The 26,547-nt window shown below is 46.8% G+C and overlaps 1 protein-coding gene across 2 annotated transcripts in view; it reads left to right on the top strand.

Annotated features, from left to right (window-relative positions):
• TTK (TTK protein kinase) overlaps positions 1-26,547 on the top strand; it is a 95,289-nt gene that overhangs the window by 51,734 nt on the left and 17,008 nt on the right. For both annotated transcript variants that reach the window (XM_032774990.2, XM_075063817.1), the window contains exons 14-18: positions 6,288-6,445; positions 6,547-6,698; positions 13,581-13,705; positions 14,077-14,157; positions 21,440-21,616. In XM_032774990.2, the coding sequence (XP_032630881.1) occupies positions 6,288-6,445; positions 6,547-6,698; positions 13,581-13,705; positions 14,077-14,157; positions 21,440-21,616 (693 nt within the window). The remainder of the gene's footprint in view (positions 1-6,287; positions 6,446-6,546; positions 6,699-13,580; positions 13,706-14,076; positions 14,158-21,439; positions 21,617-26,547) is intronic.

Raw genomic sequence — 26,547 nt, forward strand, 5'->3', positions numbered from 1 at the left:
AGTATGATAAGAAATAGTTCTCGAACTTTTGGAGAACTGATTTTTAGAAGGGATACCATTATTTTACATAGGAGAAGCAGATCCACATCTTTACTGTCATCAAGAGCCAGAAATGCAAGAGATGGGAACATGTCATAACAGTTGTGCCCGACTCTCTCTTTCCAGACTTGGAGCTTTATTTTTTTAAAGATTGTGGTCTTGGCAGCCAATACAAAGACACTAGATATACTTCCCCGCATAGAGAGATTGAACTGATTAAAGTGATCTAATATATCTGCCAGATATGCAAGTTTGGTGAGCCATTGTAAATCCTGAAAGTATGCTGTCAGAGGAGATATCTTTTGAGACAGAAAGGCTTGAAGCTCACGTTTCGTACGCTCGGATAAATATTTTGCCATGGGATAACCACCACACTTCAGCGTGTAATAGTAAGTGATGGTGTTCAGACCCCATTTCTTCACACATTGTAGCGAAGATGCGAGAACTAGTCAATTTGCTTCCACAAAATTCACGATTTTAACAACTATACCGAGGACATCATTAAGCTCTGGAGACATTTCTTGACTGCCAAGACCTTGATGAATAAAGCAGTGTGTTGCTTAAGCAACTGGTGCAACTTCCATTACTCTTGCTACTACCCCTGAATGTCTGTCTATCATTGTGGCTGCTCCATCTGTGCAAATTCCAACACAGTGGCCCCACTCAAGTCTGTGTCCTGTCACATACACATTTAGGACCCAGAACATTTCTGCACCTCTTGTGTTTTGTTGCAGTTCTTCACAGCAGGGTTCTTCACATGAAACATGTCTTCATAGGCATGCACATAAACGATAAGAAATGCTGCATTAGAAATGTCCATTGACTCCTCCAACTAAATGGCAAACCAGCTTGACTCTTGCACCCTTTCTATCAACTGAGCTTTGATATCTTCTGCAGTATCAGTGATTTGATGTCAGACATTATCATTTGACAGTGGAATGCAACTTGTTTTTTTGGCAGCTGCATCACCCAAGATTCTGTGACAGACATCTATTACTGGATGCACGTTTAGCTCTTCACAACCTGTAAAGGGTGACTTGCATTTAACTATGTGTAGGGACAGCAGGTATGTTTTTAACAAATTTTCATTTAACGTTACTGCAGTGTGCAATATTTTCTTTTGCCCCTTTACTACCTCTTGTTTCCATTGGAAGAATTCCATCTGTGACCCCACCCAGCGTTTTGGACTAAGGTGGTGTCTCTCTTTCATGTTAACCAGGATATCTTTCTCTGGGTTCTCTGGCCAAAGCCGCACTCAGCTGCAGAGGAGAGGCGGCTGCACACCTTGGATGTCTGGTGCACCCTGGCCTTCTACTTGGAGCCTTCTGCAAGTCGACCCAACTCTTTATTGTGACAGTGGACAGGATTAAAGGCCTACCAGTGTCCTTGCAGAGGATCTCTAACTGAATCACATTGTGCATCCAAACCTGTCATGAGTTGGCATGGACCAAACCACCACCTATAATAAAGGCCCGCTCGACTTGGGCACAAGCGTCCTTGGCGGCCTTCCTAGTACGTGTCCATCCAGGATATCTACAGGGCCTCTACATGGTCATCAGTACACATGTTCATAACACATTACGCCATTACCAAGCAGGACAGAGATGACACTGGATTCAGCAGAGCTGTGTTGCAATCGACACATCCATGAACTCCGACTCGCCTCTGGTGGCACCGCCTGGGAGTCACCTACAATGGAATGGATATGAGCAAGCACTCAAAAAAGAAAAGACCTTTACCTGTTTCGTAACTGGTGTTCTTCGGGATGTATTGCTCATGTCCATTCCACGACCCATGCTCCTTCCCCACTATTGGAATTTCTGGCAAGAAGGAACTGAGGGTAGGGGGAGCCAGCAGTGCCCCTTATACCGCACCATATGGACACCACTCCAGAGGGTGCAGAGTTAGTCCCCTATGGATACCTCTGAGGGAGACACTTCCGGCACCGGTGCATGTGGTGAGCACACACCTACAATGAGCAACACATCTGGAAGAACACTGGTTACGAAACAGGTAACTGTCTTTTTCAATGTGTCAAATCATTTCTGAAGGTTTCATAGCATCATTTGCTTAGAGTTGTGCCATACACAAGACAGAATTTTCAACTGTTCTACATCATCATTTGCAACAAATCCATACTAATGTAAGTCTAATCATATTTTTGTTTGAAGGCTGAACATTTCCTTTTCTTTTCTTACCTTTCTTCCTTATCATGTTTGGAGTCACTCACATCTGTTTTTCTGAACTTTTGTTAGTCCCAAAAAATCAATCCAAAGGTAACTGCTTTGACAATGACATTGTCTGGTTTAGCTAAGTAAAAGGTTTTTTACTAGAGCTTAACTTTCACTCACTGCTAATTACTTCTTTCCAACAAATGCATGCAAATGTCCTTTGCATATCAGCACAATGGCAACCGATGGCAATGTAGTCAGTTTGTTTATTTGTTAATGTTCAGAAATAATTGAATATAGTGATGTGAAATGCAAGCACAAAAATCCCGTTACATTTTAAATATTAATATTCTGTGTTGGGAAAATCTCAGGAAGTGGCAAGGAGGCTGCCATGAACCGTGCCTGTCCACGGATCAGTCATTGAGAAACACTGTTCTAGAAGGTCCTGTTGGTAGTGGCTGCTTACCTGCATTGTTCGGCTATTGTGGAATTCCCCTACCTTGACGGTTGGCTACTTGGATCAATCATACCAAAACGTGTTATCCGCCACAAGATCTACACTTTCTCTGTCTTTGGATCTGGGCCTTCAGCTGAACATAAAAAAATCCATACTAACTCCTGTTCAGAATGTAGAATTCATAGAGGCCTTCTTGGATTCCCTGACATCTAGGGCATCTTTCCCCATGGACTGGTTCTGGACATTATCAAGACTCGTTAAAAATGATTCAGGACAGCTCTCAGACCTCAGTCAAAAACTGTCTTCAGCTTCTGGATCACATAGCAGCTTGCACTGTTGTAACAGAGCAAGCCAGGTTTACACCTCTGTTGTTTCCAGGGGTGGCTCAGAAGAGTTTATTCTCTAAACAGATACAGTGTAGACAAGCAAGTGTCTGTTCCCCAGCAGGTAAAACATTCCCAAGACTTGTGGAAGATTAAGCATAATGTGGGGACAGAGGTGCCCTTCTTCCAACGAGTACCAATAGTAACCATGACCACAGATGCCTTTTTTATTAGGATGGGGGTTGCATCTCGGTGCTCTGACAGCACAGAGCAGGTGCTCACTCCAAGAGACTACCCTCCATATCAGCTTTCTAGAGCTCAGAGCTGTCAGAAATGCAGGTCTTCATTTCCTTCTTTTCGTCAAACCCAGATCCATCAAAGTCATGACATTCAGCATGGCTTTCATGTTTTGTGTGAGTTGCCAAGGAAGGGCAAGATCCCATTTCCTCAGTGCTGGGGCAATAAAATTGTGGAATTGGTTCATAAAGTATCACATAAGGATCTCAGTGTATCTACCTGGAATACAGAATGTCACAACCAACAAACTCAGTGTATGCTTCTCCTAAGACTGACTGGGATTTCGATCCCCAGGTTCTGGTCGGAATCTTTTGGAGTTCAGGGTTTCCAGAAGTAGACCTGCAAACAAAAAAATGCCATTTTACTCAAAGGAAAGAGGGGGATTAGCTTGCAATTCCCTAGGGGATGCCTTCCTCCAGCCTTGGATGAAGATAAAAAAGATTAAATAGGACAACTCCAGTATCATTCTAATTACCCCAATGTGGTTAAGGAAAGTATGATTCCCTTATGTGTTGCATCTAGCTCTTTTTCCTCCAACAGATCTCCCAGTCATTCCTTAGCTCCTCTCCCAGGTCGCCTGTAGTCTGACACATCCCAACTTTGGCATTCTTCACCTCCAAAATCTGGTACCTTAATGGTTTGTGGAGCTAGAGTCATCTTGCTCTGTTGAGTTACAACACGTTCTATTAAATAGTAGAAAATTTTTCACCAGAACTATTTACCTTCAAAAAGTGGACAAGATTTGGCCACCAGTGTGCACTCCACAATGCCGATCCAGAAACTGCCCAGTTTCCGCTTGTTCAGGAGTACCTGCTACAGCTTACGAAATCAGGACCGTCCCTTAATTCCATCAAGGTTTATCTGGCAGCCCTAACAGCCTTTCATACTACTATCAAGGGGCTTTCTTTGTTTGCTCACTCCATAACCACAAGGTTCACGAAAGGCCTGGAGAATCTCTTCCCAGAGATAAAAGTTTCTGCTCCTATCTGGGATCTGAACTTGGGTCTCAAAAGCCTCACAACCCCTCACCCCCACCCCCTTGAATCAATGGCCACCTGCTCCTTCCTTAATTTATCTAGGAAAACAGCGTTTCTAGTGGCATCTTAATGGCAGATCCCCCCCTCCTTTCACAACGTTCTACAAGAATAAGGTGTTCTTACAACCCAGGTTGTTTTTTTTTAAAGCGACTTCCGAATTCAACTGAATCAGATCATATACCTGCAAGTTTTCATTCCAAAATCGCATACTTCCAACCTGTTCTCCATACTCCTAGATGTCAGGAGAATATTATCCATCTATCTGAATAGAGCTAAACTATTTTGTAAATCCAATAGATTGTTTCAGTTGCAGCCAGGTCAAAGGGCCCTGAGTTCAATCCACCAAATCAGGGATTGGCAACCTTTGGGACACAGCCCACCACCCCTGTGCCGCTTCCCGCAGCCCCCATTGGCCTGGATAGGCAAACCATGGTCAGTGGGAGCCACGATTTGGCTGAACCTGCAGATGTGGCAGGTAAACAAACTGGCTTGGCCTGCCACGGAGCTTACCCTGGTAGGCTGCATGCCAAAGCTTGCTGATCCTTGCACCAGCCCTACTCATAATGTTTCATCATTGGCAGACAGTTACTCCTCAACAGGATATGTGAATCAACTTTTTTAAAGCTGAAACCTCTGCAGGAATTTAAACAAATCAGTTGTCTGGTAGACCTAAGAAGTTGGCATCTCTCCCAGCCCACAATTTGCATTTAACCTTGGAATTTGAACATGAATGCACACTCACGTTGTAATTACCACACCCAGGTGTTCTCAGTAGGTTTCTTCCCTATAAAAGTGCTAACGGGGAAATGCAAGGATGCTACCTTAAAAATAAACAAACAAAAAACCTTGCTGATGTATTTGGATGCCAGTAAAGAAACAATTTCTGCACACACAATCATATACAGTATCCAGATTGCATATAATCTTAACATTGTGATTTCAAAGCAGTTTTGGATTTGATTTATGTTTATAGCTGGGACTCGAAGTGTTGGTGGAGATGGAAATTTGGTTTTGAACTTGCATAGGCTACAGTTTTTTTTCAGGGGTTGGGACCTGGAAACTTGGATAAGTTGGGAGGAATATATGGGGAGAAAACAACAGAGGTGGTTATGGTAGACATGAAATAGAAAACACAGCAGAAAGTCAGAAACTGCTATTCTCTCTGGAAGATGTTAAACGTCATACAAAATAATTGGGCAGTAACTTTAAACCACGGTTCTCTGTCCATTGGTCATTTGAGTTTATTTACTGAGACTGTCTGACTATCTGATGTCTCTTCAGTGATCCTAGCCCAGCTCTTGATAGGCTTTCATAGAATCATGGCGGATATGGGTTGGAAGAGACCTCAGGAGGCCATCTAGTACAACCCCCTGCTCAAAGCAGGACCAACCCCAGCTAAATCCACAGCTTAACTTTCAGTTTTCATTGTGCAAGTGGTTCAGTTGAGAGCCCAAGAACTGCCTGGATGTAGAATCTGAGCTACCTTCTGAATCCCTTGAGGTTGTTCTTCTAAGGGTACATCTATACTACACGCCGGATCGGCGGGTAATGTTTGATGTATCAGGGATCGATTTATTGCATCTCGTCTGGATGCGATAAATTGATCCGCTAATCGACGCCCGTACTCCACCTCGGCAGGAGGAGTAAGCCGAGTCGACGGGGGAGCCATGGCAGTCAACTCACCGCCATGAGGACGGCCAGGTAAGTCAAACTAAGATACTTTGACTTCAGCTATCTTAGTTTGAACCCCCCGCTAGTGTAGCCCAGGCCTAAGTGAAGTATTCTGGGGTCAAATAGGGAACCTTTTAGTATTTCCTCTGTAAACTAAAATGAAATGTTGTTGTTTTCTTCCCCAAAAAATGCTGTTTGCCCATTTCTAGACATGGTGATGAAACACACCACAAAGTGAAGAAACATTGGGAATGCATAAAGAGGGCACTTTGGTTTCTCTGCTGTTTTGCAGGTGTTTCAGGTATTGAATGAAAAGAAGCAGCTGTATGCTGTCAAATATGTGAATCTTGAAGAAGCAGATCAACTGACTGTTGAGAGTTATAAGAATGAAATTGCTCATTTGAATAAGCTACAGCAACATAGTGATAAGATCATCCGACTTTATGATTAGTGAGTAAACATTTTAAAATAAGTTTTCAAAATATTCCTCAAAGCAGTTACTCTCTAAAATTTAATTTCAGTATGATGATAGCACTTATTATTTATTTTAGTGAAATCACTGAACACCATATCTACATGGTAATGGAATGTGGAAATATTGATCTCAATAGCTGGCTTAAAAAGAAAAAGACTATTAATCCATGGGAACGAAAGAGCTACTGGAAAAATATGTTGGAAGCCGTTCACACAATCCACGAACATGGTATTGCTAAATATTTCTAGATATTAATGTAGTACATGTTTTAGAAATCAAATGGATTTTACAGAGTTTGGAGGGGTAGCCGCTCTCTGTGCTTGTAGAAGCTGGGAGTCTTTTTGGATGGGTGGCTTTATAGCAGAGTCCTTGAGTTTTTGTTTATTTTGTGTATTTCAGAGCAATTCTGATATAGTCCAGAGGCCATATTTCCCTCCAGAAATGAAGTACCGCAATAGTACTTTCCTCCACAACTTACCAAATTTGATCCATGTTGTCTTGACTAAAACGCTTGCAAAATAGTGTCAACACTCTGTTCAGTGGTAACCAGACACAGATATAAGGCTTGGAGTAGAAGCAGACTTAGCCTTTTTTCTTTGTTTATGTGGTGTTCATGCTTTTTAGTTAACTTTCAGTTTGACTTCTGTGACATCTTCCCTTATTTCCGAAGTAATGCCCTTTCATTCTCTTGCAACAGGAAAAAAAAATTTCACATCCACCGACTGGATCACATCATTCTTCCCTGTATCTCATGCTGATATTTTATATCAGATTCAAGCTGCTTGTCCTCTCCTTTTAAGGATTTATATAACTCTACCCTTTCTTCTTCTGTTTGTTTTCCTCTCACATTCTCATCCTGCCTCCTTAAATCTGATAACTAACATTGCTTCGGTTTCCTTTTCTCTTTATGCCTTTTTTCTTGCTGACCCATATGCCTGATATGCCCCCTGTCTGTGTGCACCAGACTGAAAGGACAAGATAGGAATTATTTATATTGTAAATGAGGTGAATAAGACAAATCAGGAGCATCTGTCATTTTTCATACTGCAAAATAAGGGAACATTCAACAAAAATGGAAGATGGCAAATTCAGAACTAATGAAGTAAAATGCTTTTCACTCACACGTAACTAAACTGGAGGCTACAGGATGTCATTGAGACCAAGAACTTGGCAAGATTCAAAGGGAAATTGGATGACTACATGAATAACAAGAATATCTAGAGTTAACGTTAAAAGAAGAGCACTGAACAGAGAATCTCATGCTTCAGGGTTTAAACCAATCTCTGATTATTAAGGATTAAGCTGGGAGAGGTGGATTATCCCACGTCAGTATTCCTGCACCTTCTAAGAAATCTGATCTGACTACTGTGTTAGATGGTGTCACGGGGCTGATACACCCTGTCACCCCATGAGGGCACGGGAGGGCTGTGTCACAGCCCTGCGATCAAGTTTGAAGGGGTGCCGCAGGTCTCAGGAACCTCAGTCCTTAATGCGACCCTTGATGGCAGGGCAAAGCAGCCTGTTGGCCAAAATCAATACCACAGCTATTGCTGTCAGGGCAGTGCAGCCACAGGCAATACTACAGCCCCTGCTGTCAAGGCATTGTGGCCCAATGGCCAGGGTCAATACTATAGCCCCTGTTGTCAGGGCAGTGTGGCCCAATGGCCAGAGTCAGTATTACTGGCGAGCTGGGCCATCATCCCGGGGTGGGTAGTGGCCAGGATAAGGGGACCAGGCCCACCCTCTCCTCCAGGTCCCGACCTAGGGTGCTGTTGGTGATGGGTTTGCCCACCACTAGCTCGGTAGAGGTATGACTGTGATGTTATTGATATAAACTGGGACCATATAGAACATGGGTTGCAACCAAGGTTCTGTAGTGACACCAAATCCTATGTAAAGGGGTCATATAAGGTGTCTAAGACCAGGTTACGGGTTACTGGTTATGATTATGTTGTCTGTATGTCTGTATCATTTTCGTAGTTGAAATTATGAATATTGGCTGTATGCTGTCTGTATTTCAAATTGCTGCTGCAGTTCTGGGAGACACCCCAGACAAGCTGGTGTCAGCTCAGCTTAGCCTGCTTGATGGCCCATTAAGGACCACATACACAATTGAAGACCGGTTGAGGAGGAGGCGAATACGCCCTTGATGACTCAGCAAGGTATGCAGAACTGGCCCATTGGACTGCAAACTCCATTTTGGCTATAACTTTCCACACGTAGGAACAAAAGGAGTGATTCTTACCTGAAAAAGTCTGTATAAGGAGAAGGCCTCAATCTCAATTTTGTCTTCATCCTGCTTCTTACCTCGTGGGAGGGAACTTGCCACAAACCTAAGCTCTACCCAAGGGAGTTCATGGAATGACCCACACACCAGCGGGGGATGTTCTCCAGAGACTTGTTTAAACCTGCAGTTTACTCTCATCACTGACTACAAAAAGCCTGAACTAAAGAATTTGACATTACGTATGTAATTGATTCATTAACCAATTATAGCTCTCATTCTTTATCTTTTTCCTTTTAATGAAAAACCTTTAGATTTTAATTCTAAGTTGAAACCAGCGAGATTTGAGGTAAGAAATCTGATAGTGGTATAATTGACCTGGGTCTGGGGCTGTGACCTTTGGGCATCGAGAGAACTTTTTATCTTATTACTGGGGTTTGGTTTCATAAACCATTCATACCCCAGGACGTATGGGACTGGTGGTATACTGGGAGAACTGGAGTGTCTAAAGAAATTGCTGTTGACTGCGGTTGGCCAGTGGGGTGAACTGGGGATGAAACTGAAGTCCTTTTTTGTCTGGCTGAGTTTGTGTTTGTATTCTTAGAGGTGGAGAAACCCCAGCCTAGGGCTGTTGACTGCCCTGTTTGAGCATTGGTCCCTAATATTGGACTCACAGTGTGTAGGTGGCCCGTGCAGAACAACAATCGTCACAATCCTGCCGACTCACGCCACTGATGACGATGTGGTTCTGGTCGGGACCCCAACTGAAGAGTGCCAAATTAGGACCAATGCTCAAAACAGGGCATGTCAAGCCTAGGCTGGGGTTTCTCCACCTCTAAGGCAACCAAACCAAGCCAGACAAATAAAGGACTTCAGTTCACACCACTGGCCAACCGCAAGGTCACACACGCAATTTCCTAGACACTCCAGTCTCCAGTATCACCACAGTCCCAATACTCCTGGGATCGAATGGTTATGAAAAACCAACACCCCAGAAAGAAAAGGCTCTCGATCCAAAGGAGCAGCCCCAGACCAGGTCATATACACCTGCACGATCTTACCCACAATCTCGCTGTTGCCCAATCCTCTAGAATCTAAAATATCTAAAGGTTTAAATCATAAAGGAAAAAGATAAAGATGAAAGAGCTATAATGGGTTAAATGGAAATCAATAATAACAGTAATGGCAAGTTCTTAGTTACAGGCTTGTAACAAGTGATGAAGTAACCTGCAGGTTTAAATCAATCTCTGAGAACATCCTCCCTGGATGGGTCATTAACAGTCCTGTGTAGGCTTCACAGCTTGTGGGAAGTATCCTCCAGCCGGTAAGAAGCATGAGAAAAAAAAAAAAGAGGGAGACGGGAGGGATTCGAAGGACCAAATTGGGATGAGGCCTCGCTTATAATAGACTTTTCGCAGGTGTAAGAACACTCCTTTGTTCCTATGTGGAAAGTTACCAGTGAGCAAATGGAGTTTCAGTCACATGGGCAGTTCCTGCATACCTTGCTGAGTCACAAGGCGTATTCGCTCCCTCAGGGTCAATTATGTAAAGGTGATGGTTCTTATGGCATCAGCAGGCTAAGACTGAGTGAAACACCAGCTTGTTCTGGGGTGTTCCTCCAGACTGCAGCAGATTTTAAATACAGACAGCATAATCATAACCAGTAACCCGTAACCTGGTCTTAGACACCTTATATGACCCCCTTTACATAGGATTTGGTGCCACTACAGAACCTTGGTTGCAACCCATGTTCTATATGGTTCCAGTGCAGCACATGGAAGGAGTAGGGCTGGAGTGATAGGTTCTAGCACACGATTCGTACGTTAGTTTCCTTCATACTATTAATCCATCGGAGGGGTGCGTGATCAGTTACCAAAGAAAAGGAGTTCCCCAAGAGGTAATAGCTTAATGCATTGACCGCCCATTTAATGGCCAGCGCCTCCCATTCTGTTGTGGAGTAGCAGGTCTCCTAGGGGTACAGGATGGGGTGTTCCTCTGCCCCGCCCCGCCCCCCCAGCTCTTGCAACAGCGCTGCTCTCAGCCCTGCCTCTGAAGTGTCCGTCTGGAGGGTGAAGGGTTTTGTGAAGTCAGGCTGGTTCAGTAGCGGCTCCTGGGTCAGCCACTCTCGTAGGGCCTGGAAGGCAGCCTCAAAGTCTTTTGACCACTGGACTTTTCGTGGCTGGGAGCTCTTTGTCAAGTCCATCAGAGGGGCGGCGAGAATGGCAAAGTTGGGCACAAACCGGCAGTAATATCTTGCCAACCCTAAGAATTGCCATACTTGCCTCTTTGTCATGGGGGTAAGGAAGCCCCGTAAGGCCTGCACCTTGTCCACTAAGGGGTGTAGTTTTTCCCTACCCATGGTGTAGCCCAGGTAAGTCAGCTCTCGCTGGCCCAAGTGACACTTGTCCGGGTTTGCGGTGTGGCCCATGTCTCCCAGGGCTTTCAGCATGCTGTTGAGGTGTTGGAGATGTTCCTTCCAACCGACGCTATAGATGTCAATATTGTTGATATATGCAGTGGTGTATGAATTATGGGGACTCAGTATTTGGTTCATGAGCCCCTGGAAGGTGGCTGCGGCCTCATGCAAAGCAAAAGGCATCATGATAAATTGGTAGAGGCCAAAGGGTGTAGGAAAGGCCATCTTCTCCCGGGAAGCTGATGTCAAGAGGATCTGACAATATCCCTTGGTTAGGTCTAAGATGGAGATAAATTCCATGTCACCTAGCCGCTCGAGCAGTTTGTCCACCTGGGGCGTGGGGTATGCATCAAACTGGGAGATGGCATTCACCTTTCTGAAGTCAATGCAGAACCTGATGGCTTCATCAGGCTTGGGGACCAGTACTTTGGGGGCTCCGCCAGGACTCCTTGATCATTTCCAGGGCTAGAATCATCTCTAGTTCCTTCTGCATAATCTCCCACAACTTCTTGGGGAGTGGGCAGTGGTTATCTCTCACCTTCCTTCCGGGGATGGTAGCAGTGTGATTGCTAATCACATGGTTTTTTTTTCCCTGGGTGGGCCGACAAGATGGTGGGGAAGGCAGATACTAACTGCTGTTCCTGTTCCTGGTGATGAGTAGCGAGCTCCTGACCAACTTCCACTGGTCCTGGCTCCACGGGTTTGTTTGCCAGTGGCCCCAACTCAGGCTCTGGTGGGTACGGGGCAATTGTCGGGGTCCTCACGTTCCTTCCAGGCCTTGAGGAGGTTCATGTGGTAGACCCGTGCACCACTCCAACGCCCTGGCATCCATGTTTCATAGTTGATGGGCCCTACCCATCTGATCACCTCAAAAGTGCCCTGCTACTCGGCCAGCAGCTTAGACTCCAAGGAGGGTAATAACAACAGGACCCAGTCTCCGGACTCAAAGATCCTCATCTTCATTCCCCTGTTGTACTGGTCCTCTTGATTGTGTTGGGACCGTATCAGGTTCTCCTGTGCCAAGGTACCCAGCTCTTGGACCCGTTCCCCCAACCTGGGAATGTACTGGACAGACCTTCCTACGTCTCTCTCAGGAGCTCTAGGATTCCCATAGGCTGCCTAACATAGAGGAGTTCAAATGGGGAAAACCTGATGGAGGCCTGTGGAACCTCTTGTACGGTGAAGAGGAGTGTGGGGAACAACTTGTCCCAGTGCTTGTCCTCCACGAACGTTCTCAGCATCGACTTCAGGGTCCTGTTAAATTGCTCCACTAACCCATCTGTCTGGGAGTGGTAGACCGATGAGAGACAGCCTCCGGCTATCACATAAAATAATCAACCACAACGAGGATATACTTGTGGCCCGTGTTGCTCTTCTCCAGGAGTCCCACTAACTCTAGGCCAATATGCTCAAAGGGGATCCTGACCCTGGGGAAAGGCACAAGGGGGGCTCTTGGTACCCCCCTCTGGCCGGCCTTCTGATACTCGGGCAAGAAGTGCAGTAGTCCCACACTTCTTGGTGTATACTAAGTCAAAAAAATCTTTGGGGCAACCCGCTGCAGTGTTTTCTCCCTCCCCAGGTGCCTGGACCTGGCATCTATCTCATCAACAGCCCGCCCCCCCCAAAAAAACACACAACTGACTCCTAGAACATAAAACTAGTTGATGACCTATTCAACAAAGGGTTGGGGATTTGGTTTGGTTTGCTATTTTGTCCAGATGGCCTGTCTCCATGAGCCTTGGATGATGATGTCCAAGTGGCACACGGCACACAGCAAATCTCTTGTCCCCGCTCCTCCATGTGTACCGAGAAAGGGGAGAACTTGTCCCTAGCTTGTTTCTGGTATCCTGGACCTTTTCTGCTTTTCTATTTTTGAGGCAGCCCAGCTCATCAGACTACACTTAGGATTTCTAGATTTACCACCTTCTGGCTGTGAACTAGAGTCTAGTTCTATCTCCATGGAACAGTTCAGGGTGTATGCACCCCAGTTGTCTCAGATTCTCCTTATTAGTAAAATTGGAGTTAAAGGGGCAGCTGCAAGCAGGTCCCACCAAGGCAAAGAAATGCTAAACAAAATGTCAGTCACTTGGCTGCAGCCAAAGTATTGAATTTTGCAGCATTTTGGAAAATGCCCAGTTCTGTGAACTTGAAATCATAATGCCCGTGGGGCCCTGATTGAGAGTAATGGTGCAAATCAGACTATCTGCAGAGTCAGGTAGTTCACATTTTCATGATTTTTACTGCAATTGTTAAGGACTGAAAACGTCTAATTTTATTTTTTTAAATTAAATCTGAGATTCTAAAGCACAATTCAGCAGCAAGGGGTGAATTTTTTATCCAAAGAATACATTGGTTCCTGCTCAAAAGTTTAATTGATATATTTGTGGGGAGGGCCAAAAAATCATAAATACTTGGTAGTTTAAAATTCATGTCTTATTTGCATTAATCTTGGAGTTTTCTTACCTTGCAGGCATTGTGCACAGTGATCTGAAACCAGCAAACTTTCTGATAGTTGACGGAATGCTAAAACTAATTGATTTTGGCATTGCGAACCAAATGCAGCCAGATGTGACAAGCATTGTTAAAGATTCACAGGTAAATATTTTTAGTAGATGGAGTACTGTTTTATAAAACGTAATTTCTGCGTCTGCTACGTTAAGTGATTTACCAACCTAAAGAAAACAACAAACATTAGACTTTTGTGCTATAGAGTGCTTTTTATGTTTCTGTAGCTTAAGCTACTCATTATTTATAGTGAATTTCTGTGCTTATTGCATGCATATTGTTAACTTTAAAGTATAGACCACGAAAGACAGAGCATGGCAGAAATATCCACCCAGATTCTCAGTCTAGAATGTTGCTTCTCAAGGCTTTTATTAGATCACAAACTATCAAAAGAAATGTTTCAAGTTAATTAGATTCCATTAAACACTTGGTTAATTTAAAAATAATATGTTGTTTATTAGGTTGGCACAATTAATTACATGCCACCAGAGGCAATCAAAGATATGTCTTCCTACGGAGAAAATGGGAAGTCAAGATCAAAGGTAACTTATTTTCTCTGTCTATATATATCAATTATAAAGGGGGAAATATACCAGACATTTTGAGGAAACAAAAGCTTACAATATAAAAACTTTCACTATAACCAGAACATGGAGGAAAACTATTTTATCAAGGCAACTGGGTAGAATCACAGGCCAGGTACATGCTTGCTTTGACCTTGGAGGTGAAGGGGAGTAGGGCAGTCTCGAGTGGCAAGAAATGGGAGAGTATGATTGAGGTGCTAAATAAGGAAAGAGATGGAGAATTGAGAAATTATGATCTCGATCAAAAGAAAAGACAGGAAAAAGTAGATTGAAGCTAGAAGGAAAGGAAATTAGGATAGTAGGAGACTCTTGTAGAATAAGCTATGTTAATCCTTTTTAAAAGGAAGCTGGCTGTCAATGTTCTAGTTAAATACTGTGCACGAGAAATTATGCATTCTTTAAAAATGTAAATGGGGCTTCATGGGAGACTTTCATTCTGACTAGTAATTTTGTGTTCTGGCCATTAAGGATGAAGTAAAATTCTTCAAGCCCAGACAGTAAGAAAATCTTTGTTTGCAAACTTTTATCTTATGGCTTTATACTACTGCCTATCACTGTAGTATCTGCTGTTATTGATTTTACATGAAAGGGCTCAAAGGCCCTTGTGGACATCATGGAGTCTCTAGCACTTCTCTCTTCTGGGAATCAAAACCCTGCTTGAGGTAGGCTTTTTTTGTTTTCATGTTGTGAGAGTCACTTATGGTGAAAGGCTTTCTCGGAGAGAGTTTTGTAATGTTTCCTAAAGATGCTCCTCCAGCAATTTGTTTCCTAGCTGGATCCACTTGACCAAGAATGAGTTGTCCCCAGCTCTCACATGCTTTGTGATCTCTGTTGTTTTAAAGGATCATAGCTATTACAGTGGTTCATAAATCAAAATTTAGTCTTTCTTGTAGCTGGGGCTTGATCCACTAATTACTTTGAAAATTAGGACCCAAGCTTCACACCAGCATCTGGAGCTGACTGGAGCTGGAGCTGACAGTGGGGAAGGAGGGTGGGTTTGGAATGGATATGAGCAACACATCTCAAAGAACAACAGTTACAAAGCTGAGTAACCGTCTTATCTTCTTTGAGTGATTGCTCATATCCATTCCAGTTAGGTGATTCCCAAGCCTTACCTAGGCGGAGGGGTTGGAGTGAGATGTGGCAGAGTGCAAAACCGCTGAGCCAAAGGCTGCATCATCTCTAGACTGTTGGACCAGAGCATAGTGTGAAGCAAAGGTGTGGACTGAGTACCAGGTAGCTGCGTGACATATCTCCTGGATTGGTACATGGGCCAGGAAGGCGGCTGATGAAGCCTGAGCTCTGGTAGAATGTGCAGTGAGATGGCCCGAGGGAACATGAGCCAGGTCATAGCATGTGCGTATGCACGCCGTCATCCCAGAGGAGATCCTCTGGGAGGAGACAGGTAGGCCTTTCATCCGGTCAGCCACTGTAACGAAGAGTTGGGGGGATTTTTGGAAGGGCTTCGTCCAATCGATATAAAAAGCGAGCGCCCTACGGACATCTAAGGAGTGCAGCTGCTGTTCCCGTCGAGATGAGTGAGGCTTCGAGAAGAAGACCAGAAGGAAGATGTCCTGATTGGTATGGAAGGCCGACACCACCTTAGGGAGGAATGCCAGATGTGGTTGCAACTGTACCTTGTCCTTGTGAAAGACAGTATACGGTGGGTCCACCATAAGTGCTTGCAGTTCGGCGACCTGTCTGGCCGACGTGATGGCTACTAGAAAAACTGTCTTCCAGGACAGGTATAGTAGTGAGAAAGTTGCCAACGGCTCAAATGGCGGAAGCATAAGTCTGTTTAGGACTAGGTTGAGTTCCCAGGTAGGGGCAGGGCAGCGTACTTGGGGGTAGAGGTGCTCCAGGCCCTGGAGAAATCTAGTAACTACAGGGTGGGAAAACAGAGTGGCCACCCTCTCCTGGATGGAATGTGGAGATGGCCGCCAAGTGCACCCTCAGAGAAGATATCACCAGGCCCTGCTGCTTAAGGGACCAGAGATAGTCCAAGATAATGGGGATCGAGACCTGAGAGGGAGTAGTATTCTGCGTTTCACACCAGCAGGAGAAACGTTTCCACTTGGCCAGATATGTTGACCGAGTGAAAGGCTTTCTGCTGCTCAGGAGTATATGTTGTACCGGAGCGGAGCAGCATAACTCCGACCTGTTTAGCCATGCAGGAGTCACGCCATGAGGTGAAGGGCCTGCAGGTCTGGGTGGCGAAGATTGCCATGGTCCTGTGTTATGAGGTCTGGGTGGAGAGGCAGGGTAATTTGGGCTGGCTATGGTCAGGTTGAGGCAGGGTAATTTGGGCTGGCTATGGACAGGTTGTGGTATACCAGTGCTGTCTGGGCTACGCTGGCACGATCATGATTAGGTGCGCTCTGTCCCTGCGCAGTCTTATCAGGACCTTATGAACCAGCAGGAACGGTGAGAAGGCATAGAGCAGCTGGTGCTTCCACGACATGAGGAATGCGTCCGAGATTGATCCCGGTGAAAGACCCTGGAAGGAGCAGAATGCTTGGTATTTCCTGTTGGTTCGAGAGGCGAACAGGTCTATGTGGGGGAAGCCCCACTTCTGGACGACCGAATGAATAACATCTGGTCTTATTGACCATTCGTGACAGAGGAAGGATCTGCTCAGCTGATCCGCTAGTGTGTTCCAAACCCCTGGGAGAAGAGATGCTACCAGGTCTATCGAGTGTGCTATGCAGAAATCCCAGAGTTGGATGGTCTCCTGACAGGGGGGGGAAGATCGAGTCCCTCCGTTTGTTGATATAACACGTGGCTGTTGTGTTGTCTGTAAACACTGAGACACAACGGCTGTGCAGATGCTGCTGGAATGTCTGGCACGCCAGGCGGACTGCTCTTAGCACTTGGACATTTATCTGAAGCATCAGCTCCTGCGATGACCAAAGGCCCTGGGTACGAAGGTGTCCGAGGTGAGCCCTCCATCCGAGAGCTGATGCGTCTGTTGTCAGGGACAGTGAGGGTTGTGGTGGATGGAACGGTAACCCTGCACATACCAGGGAGGGGGTTAGCCACCATTCGAGGGAGTGTAGGGTGCTCGGTGGAATGGTGACTATTGTGTCTGTTGGGTCCCTGCCTGGACGGTAGACTGAATTGAGCCACGTTTGGAGGGGTCGGAGGCGGAGCCTGGCATATTTGGTCACATAAGTACAGGCAGCCATGTGACCCAGGAGACCAAGACAAGTGCGAGCTGAGGTTGTTGGGAAGTTCTGCAGACCTCGAATGATCATTGCCATTGCCTGGAATCGCGGCTGGGGTAGGTAGGCCTTGGCTATGTTGGAGTCCAGGGTAGCTCCTATAAAGTCTAGCCTTTGTGTGGGGACCAGTGTGGATTTCTCAGTATTGAGCATCAGGCCTAAGCTTGTGAATAGGTCCCTGACAATGCCTACATGCTGCCTGACCTGTGTCTCGGAGCTCCCTCTGATGAGCCAGTTGTCCAGATATGGGAATACGTGTATCCGACATCGGCGGAGGTGTGCAGCGACTATGACCATACACTTTGTAAACACCCTTGGGGCCGTGGAGAGGCCAAAGGGGAGGACCGTAAATTGGAAGTGCTGGTGGTTGGCTACAAAGTGAAGATACCTCCTGTGTGGAGGAAAAATGGCGAAGTGAAAGTACGCGTCCTTCATATCGAGGGCAGCATACCAGTCTCCAGGATCCAAGGACAGGATAATGGTCCCCAGGGAGACCATGCGGAACTTCAACTTTATCATGAACTTGTTGAGGCCTCGCAGGTCTAGGATGGACCTGAGGCCACCTTTCAACTTGGGGATCAGAAAGTAACGGGTGTAAAATCCTTTGCCCTTTTTGTCTTGTGGAACCTCCTCTATTGCTCCTATAGCGAGGAGCGTCTGCACCTCTTGTAGGAGAATTGCTCGTGAGAGGGGTCCCTGAAGAGGGACTGGGTTGGAGGGTGGGAAGGTGGGGATGAAACAAATTGGAGATGGTATCCTTGTTTCACCGTGCATAGGACTCAGAGGTCTGAGGTCAATTGGGACCATGCCAGGAGGAAGTAGGAGAGGCGGTTGGAGAAGAGTGGAAAAGGTTCCTATCCTGAAACTGGTACGACGTCCTCGGGCGTACCTTCAAAAGGCAGACTTAGGTCCGTCCCGCTGGTGGTTTTGAGGGCCCGTGGTTTTGGCCCCCTCGGGGTCCGGACTGGCTAAAGTCTTGCCTGTGTCAGGGCACAAAGTACGGGCGGTGAGTCTGGGGACAGAAAGGTCTACCTTGGGTCACAGGTGTATGCATGCCCAAGGAACCTATGATGACCCTGTTGTCTTTCAAGCTTTGTAGCCTGGGGTCAGTCTTCTCCGAGAACAGACCCTTACCATCAAAGGGTAAGTCCTGGATGGTGTATTGTAACTCAGGCAGGAGGTTGGAAACCTGTAACCATGAGATGTGTCTCATGGCGATACCGGAGGCCAGAGTTCTGGCTGCCGAGTCGGCCGCATTTGGAGAAGCCTGGAGGGAGGTTCTGGCCACCTTTTTCCCTTCCTCTAGGAATGCAGCGAATTCCTGGCGGGAGTCCAGACGGAGTAGTTCTGTAAATCTACCCACCTCTGCCCAAGTATTGTAGCTATAACGGCTCAGTAGAGCCTGCTGATTTGCCATTCGGAGCTGTAGGGCACCTGCTGAATACACCTTGCGGCCGAGTAGGTCCATTCACCTAGCCTCCTCTGACTTTTGGGCTGGTGCCTGTTGGCCATGGCGCTCCCTCTCGTTGACCGATTGGACAACTAGTGAGGAGGGTGGACATATAGAGACTCGTACCCCTGAGAGGGTACCATGTATTTACGCTCGACCCCCTTTGCCATACGGGGGATGGAGGCTGGGGACTGCCATAAGGTGTCTTCATTGGCCTGGATGGTCCTGATAAAGGGCAAAGCCACCCTAGTGGGAGTATCTGCCGACAGGATGCTCACTACAGGGTTGTCAACCTCCAGGACCTCCTCCACTTGGAGGTTCATGTTGAGCGCTACTCTCCTGAGGAGATCCTAATGGGCTCTTAGGTCTATTGGAAGCGGCCCCGAGGAGGAAGTCCCTGCCACTGCCTCATCTGGAGAGGAAGAGGATGAGATGCCGGGGACAAGCGGGTCCTGTATGGCCTCTTGCTCATGCGCTGGTTCCTGCTCCAGCGGCACCGGGGAACCGGGTGGGTGGACTAATGGCTCCTCCATCCCGGGTGGAGGAGGACAGCTAACTGTGGCTCTGGTGCTCAGTGCTCTGATGAGGCAGAGCAGGCCGGAACTAGTAGAGCACCTTGGGCCTGGTGGTACGCCCAAGGTGTCCAAAAGGACCACTGGTGAGGTCCTGGGTCCTGAGATTGGGCTTCTTGAAACACTCTGGTGGGCACATAGGAATTGCGGGCTTGGCCATAGTAGCTGTCCGCGTGGGAGGACACCGACATATGTCTGGATGGCCATGGAGGAGCGGAGAAGCCTTGTGCAGATGTTCCAACGGACCTCACTCCCCTACGTATCGGGGACCGGTGCCGGGATGTATCGGTACTGGGATCGAGAGCGGGACCTGCGACAAGATCGGTGCCGGGAGGTTGACCGAGATCTCGAATCTCGGCGTCATGAATGGCTTTGGGAGGCACGGTGCCTGGAGTGGTGCCAAGAACTGGAGCGGTGCCGCGGGTAGTGAGCGGGTGAACAAGAGTCCAACCGGTGCCGCGAGTATGATTTGTGTCGTGTAGTAGACCGGTGCCGGGACTGCGAGCGGCGTCGAGAGTGGGAGCGTCTGCAGGACCGCGATTGTGAGCAGTGCTGGTCAGCTGCGCCGACAGAGGGTAGTCTAATCAAGGTCGACTTGCCTATGGATTGTATTACCCTCGCCGGCAGTGCTGAGGGTAGAGGCAGTGCTGAGTCTGTCAAGGCGATCAGGTCCCTCGCTGCTAAGAACGCCTCTGGCGTGGACAGCATGGTGAGTTCTACCGCGGCACGCGCCGGGGAGCTAACAGGCGCCGGACTCGACGGCCCTTGTGGGACCGGAATCGCCGGTGCCGATTTAGTCGGTGCCGCAGCGGGTGTTGGCGCTGGGCGATCCGACCTAGGCGTAGTCTCTGGCTGCAGTGCAAGCAGTGCTGAAGCAGCAGGAGTCATGGCCTTCCTCAACCTCGGGGAGAGGGAGCGTCGAGAGCCGGTGCCGAGAGTCTTTGGGCGTACCGGTGCGGTCTGGTGCCGCGGAGGCGCTTCTGCTCACCGACTGACCAGCACTCGGTGCCGAAGGTGGAGGGGTGAGAGCCGCCTCCATGAGGAGCTGTTTAAGCCTGATGTCCTGCTCCTTTTTTGTTCGCGGCTTGAAAGCCTTGCAAATGGGGCACTTAGCTGTCAAGTGCAATTCCCCGAGGCACTTCAAACAGGAATTGTGCGGCTCTCCTGTCGGCATCGGCCTGTGTCAGGCCGAGCACGGTTTGAAACCCGGTGAGCCGGGCATGGGCTCCGGTACCGGGTGCGGGGAAGGGGCTACTCCCCGAACCCCGCTAATTATTAGTAAACTAACTATGCTATCAGGAAGAAACATGTATGTATGTATGTATGTAATACATACGCATGTATGTATGTAATATATATATATATATATGTAAAAGAATTATAACTATATACACAATAAATGAGAAACTACGAATAGCTAGGGGAGTGGAGGTCAGCTAAGCTGCACTCCACTGTTCCAACGACCAATACGGGCATTAAGAAGGAACTGAAGGGTGGCTGGGTCGGCTAGGATATATATCCGGTGCCATAGCGCAGCCACTCCAGGGGGCACCCAGCCGACCCATTGAGTGTTGCTAGGGTAAAAAGTCTTCCGACGAACGTGCAGGTGGCGCACGCACACCTAACTGGAATGGATATGAGCAACATATCTCGAAGAACAACAGTTACAAAGGTGAGTAACCGTCTTTTCTTTAGAATATATTTATTTTGAAGTTAATATTGTAACAAGACACTCCAAGATTTGTGTTTATGGTCTAATAATGAAATATGTTGGCAGTTAATGGCACTCAGCCTTTGGCATTTGTGCATAATCACTAAGGCGAATCATCAGACTATGTAACACACACCCCATTGTATCTTCTTGCTTAAGTGAAATTATATTACACAAAGTTAATGATGTTTGATAACTATAAGAAAAGAGATCATTCCCTTTTAAACTAAAGTAATGGATATTATTATTATTATTATTATTATTCAGATAATTACTTTGTTTTTAGATAAGTCCCAAAAGTGATGTTTGGTCATTGGGATGCATTTTATATTGTATGACTTATGGGAGGACTCCGTTTCAGCACATAACAAATCAGATCACCAAACTTCATGCTATAATTGATCCTAGTTATGAAATAGAGTTCCCTGATATTGCAGAAAAAGATCTCCAGGATGTATTAAAGGTAACTTTCTTTAATATATTTAGTTTTTTTAAAAAGTTGAATTCAGATTCAAGTGACGGTTGTTCCTTTACTAGACTGTTGTAATTTGAGTAGAAGTGACTTGACGACTTCTGAAACATTTTCTAATTTGGTTCCCAGATGGGCATAATTCTGATTGTGCATGTAATGATGGATATGACCACCAAAATGAAGATTGATTAGTGCTAAGGCTAACTATATGGCTTCCTCTAGCTCAAGTATGATTTTTCAGCTCAATTTGCAAATGTGATAAGTAACTATATAGATTAGGCAGTATGACCTGGTTGATTTAGCTGAGTCAGAATACAAGTGCAACATATGCTCTGCGCAGAAAAAATGCCTTTTCCCCTACTCCCCAGAAACTGGAACAGAGCCAATTTTTTCATGTCTCTAAAAAGCCAAAACTGAGTCCAGTTGAGTTGCTAACAATGCTACCTAGCAGGGAATATAGATTCAGAATCCAGATACTGCCCTTGACCTGGCAAAGGCAGTTTACCCGTTGATGGAGCATGTTTGTGGAGCATGAACTGAGAAACTTAATGGAAATACTAATGATTTATGTTGCATAAAGTAAAACTGGATCACAACCAGTTGTATTACATGATCCCTTTTTAATAATAAGTATGTTGTATTTGATCTTCAAAGTGTATATTGTAGCATAATACCAGTTCTCCAAAAGTTAGGGTTGGCAGCACTTTATGTTTAATGGTCAACATTTTTAATGATCACATGCTTACTTGGATTGTCTTGAATCTTGCTGTGTTTCATGAGGGTACAGGGTAGTAGTGTGAGTGGGAATGTGAGTGAGAATACCCACAGAGAAGAAAGGAGCAGTTATCACATCTCAGAGCTATTGTTTCAGACTGTGTTCATCTCCATGGGGTGTTTCATTCAGGTGAGAACATCCCATTGAAATAAATGGGCTACTTCACCCCTCTGTTTCCTATGTTGCAAATGGATGTGGAAAGTAGTTGAAAGAGTGGGGAGGAATAGCTCAGTGGTTTGAGCATTGGCCTGCTAAACCCAGGGTTGTGAGTTCAGTCCTTGAGGGGGCCATTTAGGGACCTGGGGCAAAAATCTGTGTGGGGATTGATCCTGCTTTGAGGAGGGGGTTGGACTAGATGACCTCCTGAGGTCTCTTCCTCCCCCACACAGAATATCAGGGTTGGAACATCAAACAGCTCGCTACAGCATGTATAAAGGGTTCCACCTGGGAACGAAGAAGGGAAGGGACTTCAGGCTTAAACAACTCCTTATGAAGGCAGCCCTCCATCCCCAACCAGCTCCAGGCTGGCAGGACTGGGCACCGAGCACCTCCATGCAAAGTGCTTCAGCCTCTGTTCAAGAAACAGCACCGAGGAAGGACTCTAGGCATAGAGACCCTTGACACTGACACTCCCTAGCGCCAAAGCCCGTGGAGGTACCACGTAAGTGGCACAAGAAGACAGAAGGAGTGCTCTCTCAAAGGAGTCAGTCGAGTCTGGTGCCGGTGGATTCTCCTACTAGAGTGTGCCAGGTGGAGCTCCCTTCCACCCTGGACATAGTTGATGCGGCCAGGGAATTGATTGCCATGACGGCTCCGCCGTCCCCCCACCAGCCCAGACAGACCTCCAGCACCGCCCAGAGACAAGCCTGCAATGATGTGGCACCATTCACTTTCTCCGCAGTACCGGTCTCAGGCACCATCCCAGTCGGCACCTCCGTGGTGTCCGCACTCAAGGTCCCTGTCATTGGACTCACAGGCGGAGTCTTACTATTCTTGGCGCAGGCAGTACTGATTGTAGCGGCACCGCTACAGGCAGGAGGCGGGATGGTGCCATGGCAGGGGCTTATGCAATGGCCATTTTGGACCCTGTGGGCAAACCACCAAGCCCAGTGCACGCTCTCCAAAGGTACGTGTCCCCCTAACATCCTGGGATTGTCCCACACCTCAGGGCACCGAGACGGCTTCGGTCCACGGCACACCATCCAGGTCCTAGCTCCACCACCAAGGTTGCGGTCGGCGCTGAACAGCACAGCACTGAACAGGACCTGTCTAGGGAGCGGGAGGGACAGGAGGGCCCAGTGCTGCCTAGGGCTTTTTCGTCATGCTCGCCAGATGAGGGAGTGGCGGGGTCTTTGTCCTCTGGGCTGTCCCCTTTGATAACAGAGCGCACCAGGAGCTGTTACCCAGGGTGGCCAATAACATGGGGCTACAGGCCGAGGATGTGGTTGAGTCTGAGGACCCCATGGTAAACATGTTAACCTCTGAGTGGCCATTCAAGGTAGCATTGCTTCGCGTTAAAATGATTCAAGCCACTACAAAAACCTTGCGGCAGACTCCTGCCTCCATTTCCCCTACAGTTAAGTGGGTGGAGAGGAAATATTTTGTCCCCTCTAAGGGATACGAATACTTATTTACTCATCCGCAGCCAGGTTCACTTGTCGTGGCAGTGGTGAATGAGAGAGAGGGGCAGGGGCAGCAGGGCTCAACCCCAAAATCCAAGGACTCGAAGAAACTGCAGCTCTTTGGCCAGAAGCCACTGGGGGGCTTCAGCTTCGGATTGTTAACCAGCAAGCAATCCTTAGTAGATATAATTTCAATTAATTGAACTCCATAATGAAATTTAAGGAATTGGTCCCATCAGACTCTAGAGTGGAGTTTGCTGCCAGAGTAGAGGATGGTAAGGTAGTGGCATGGACCTCTTTACAGGCCTCACTGGACGTGGCAGATTCGGCCACACGAACAATGTCCTCTGCCATAGCCATGAAGAGGAGTTCACAACTCCAAGTGTCAGGCTTTCCACCAGAGGTCCAGCAAATAATTCAGGACTTGCCCTTTGACGGCATGAGACTGTTCTTGGAGCAGACAGACTCCAAGGATTCATAGGCAACATTAAAATAAGTGGGCCTGGATACCCCCAGCACTCAGCAAAACCACTTTAAGCCCCAGCCCTCTCAGCGCTTCTACCCTCCCCAGCCTAGGCAAGACTTTTCCAAGAAGCGGCACAAGAATGGCAAGTATATACCTCCCCATCCACCACCCAGTAAAGATCAGGCTTGGTGAGTCAGTCATCAGGATCTAACCAAGTCTTTTGAAGGGGCACCCAGGGGCAACACACCAGTCCACTCATGGATCCTTCAGCATGTTTTCTGAATCTTCTGTCCTATTTCTACCATACATGGTCCCACTTCAGATCGCTGGGTCCTTCGCACTGTAGAAGTGGTATATTCTCTCCAATTCTGCTCCTCCTCTCCCTCCCACCGCCTCTTCCCCGTCCCTCTTCAGGGACCCTTCTCACGAGTAACTCCTCATGCAGGAGGCTCAGACGTATCTCGCTGTGGGAGCAGTGGAGGAACATCCTCAGGAGCTAATGGGCAAGGGATTCTGCTCCTGATGTTTCCTAATCCCCAAAGCCGAAGGATCTCAGACCCATCCTTGACCTGCGAGGTCTCAACAGATTCATGAAGAAGTTGAGGTTCCACATGGTTTCTGACTGCCATCATCCCATCTCTGGATCCAGGAGACTGGTACGTCAACCTCAAGGAAATGTACTTCCACATATCAATAATTCCAGCCCAAAGACATTTTCTCAGGTTCATAGTGAACCACAACTATTACCAGTTTACGGTCCTCCCCTTCAGACTGTCAGCAGCCCCTTGAGTTTTTACCAAGTGCATGGCAGTCATAGCTGCCTTTCTGAGAAGAAGGTAGGTGCAAGTCTTCCTCAACGACTGGCTGGTCAGGGGTCACTCCAGGGCACAAGTGGAGCAACACGTCAACCTGATGAGATTCACCTTCGACAGGCTGGGTCTCCTTCTGAATGAACACAAATCAACTCTTTCCCCTATTCAGAGAATAGGGTTTATTGGTCTTTTGGTCAGGCCAGAGCCTTCCTGACACAGTCTCTGTCAGGGTTCTCTCCCCACTCTGAACTCTAGGGTACAGATGTGGGGACCCGCATGAAAGACCCCCTAAGCTTATTTCTGCCAGCTTAAGTTAAAAACTCCCCAAGCACAAATCCTTCCTTGTACCTTGGATTAAGTTATGCTGCCACCACCAAGTGATTTAAACAAACATTTAGGGAGGGCCACCTGGCACCCTATCGTCTCCAAATATCCCCCCAAGACCCTACACCCCTTTTCCTGAGCAGGCTTGAGAACAATCCCTGTTTCCTGGGGAGCCTTGAGAATATATCCTCACCAATTGGTACAGGTGAACACAGACCCAAACCCTTGGATCTTAAAACAATGAAAAATCAATCAGGTTCTTAGAAGAAGAATTTTAATTAAAGAAAAAAGGTGAAAGGAGTACCTGTGTAAGATTAGAATGGAAGATAATCTCATCGGCAATAAGATTGAAAACAGTGTTTCTCTCTGGGCAAAACTTTAAAGTTACAAAAAGAAAACCAGAAATACCCTCCTTCTCAGCACAGAGAAAATTCACAAGCCAAAATAAAAGTGAATCTAATGCATTTCTTTGCCAAATACTTACTAACTCTATAGGAGTTGGATTGCTTGTTTGCTTTGATCTTGCTCCGTCCAACACCGCACGGAACAGACAGAACAAAAGCCTCCTTCGCCCCCCGCCCCCAGATTTAAAAGTATTTTGTCCCCTTATTGGTCCTTTGGGTCAGGTGCCAGCCAGGTACTTGAGCTTCTTAACCCTTTACAGGTAAGAGGATTTGGTGCCTCTGGCCAGGAGGGATTTTATAGTAATGTATACAGGAAGGTTGTTACCCTTTCCTTTATATTTATGACAGTCTCTTTTTCAGACAATGCAAGACAACATACAGGGCTTCAAGCAATACCCTACCACCACAGCGAGGAATTGCTTGAAACTCCTCGGACATGTCGCAATTTGTACATATGTGGTACAGCATGCAAGACTGAGGCTCAGACCTCTCCAGGCCTGGGCGTGACAGTCTGGACAA

The sequence above is a fragment of the Chelonoidis abingdonii genome, chromosome 3 (genome assembly GCF_003597395.2).
Source record: "Chelonoidis abingdonii isolate Lonesome George chromosome 3, CheloAbing_2.0, whole genome shotgun sequence".
In the NCBI taxonomy this organism is placed as follows: domain Eukaryota; kingdom Metazoa; phylum Chordata; order Testudines; family Testudinidae; genus Chelonoidis; species Chelonoidis abingdonii.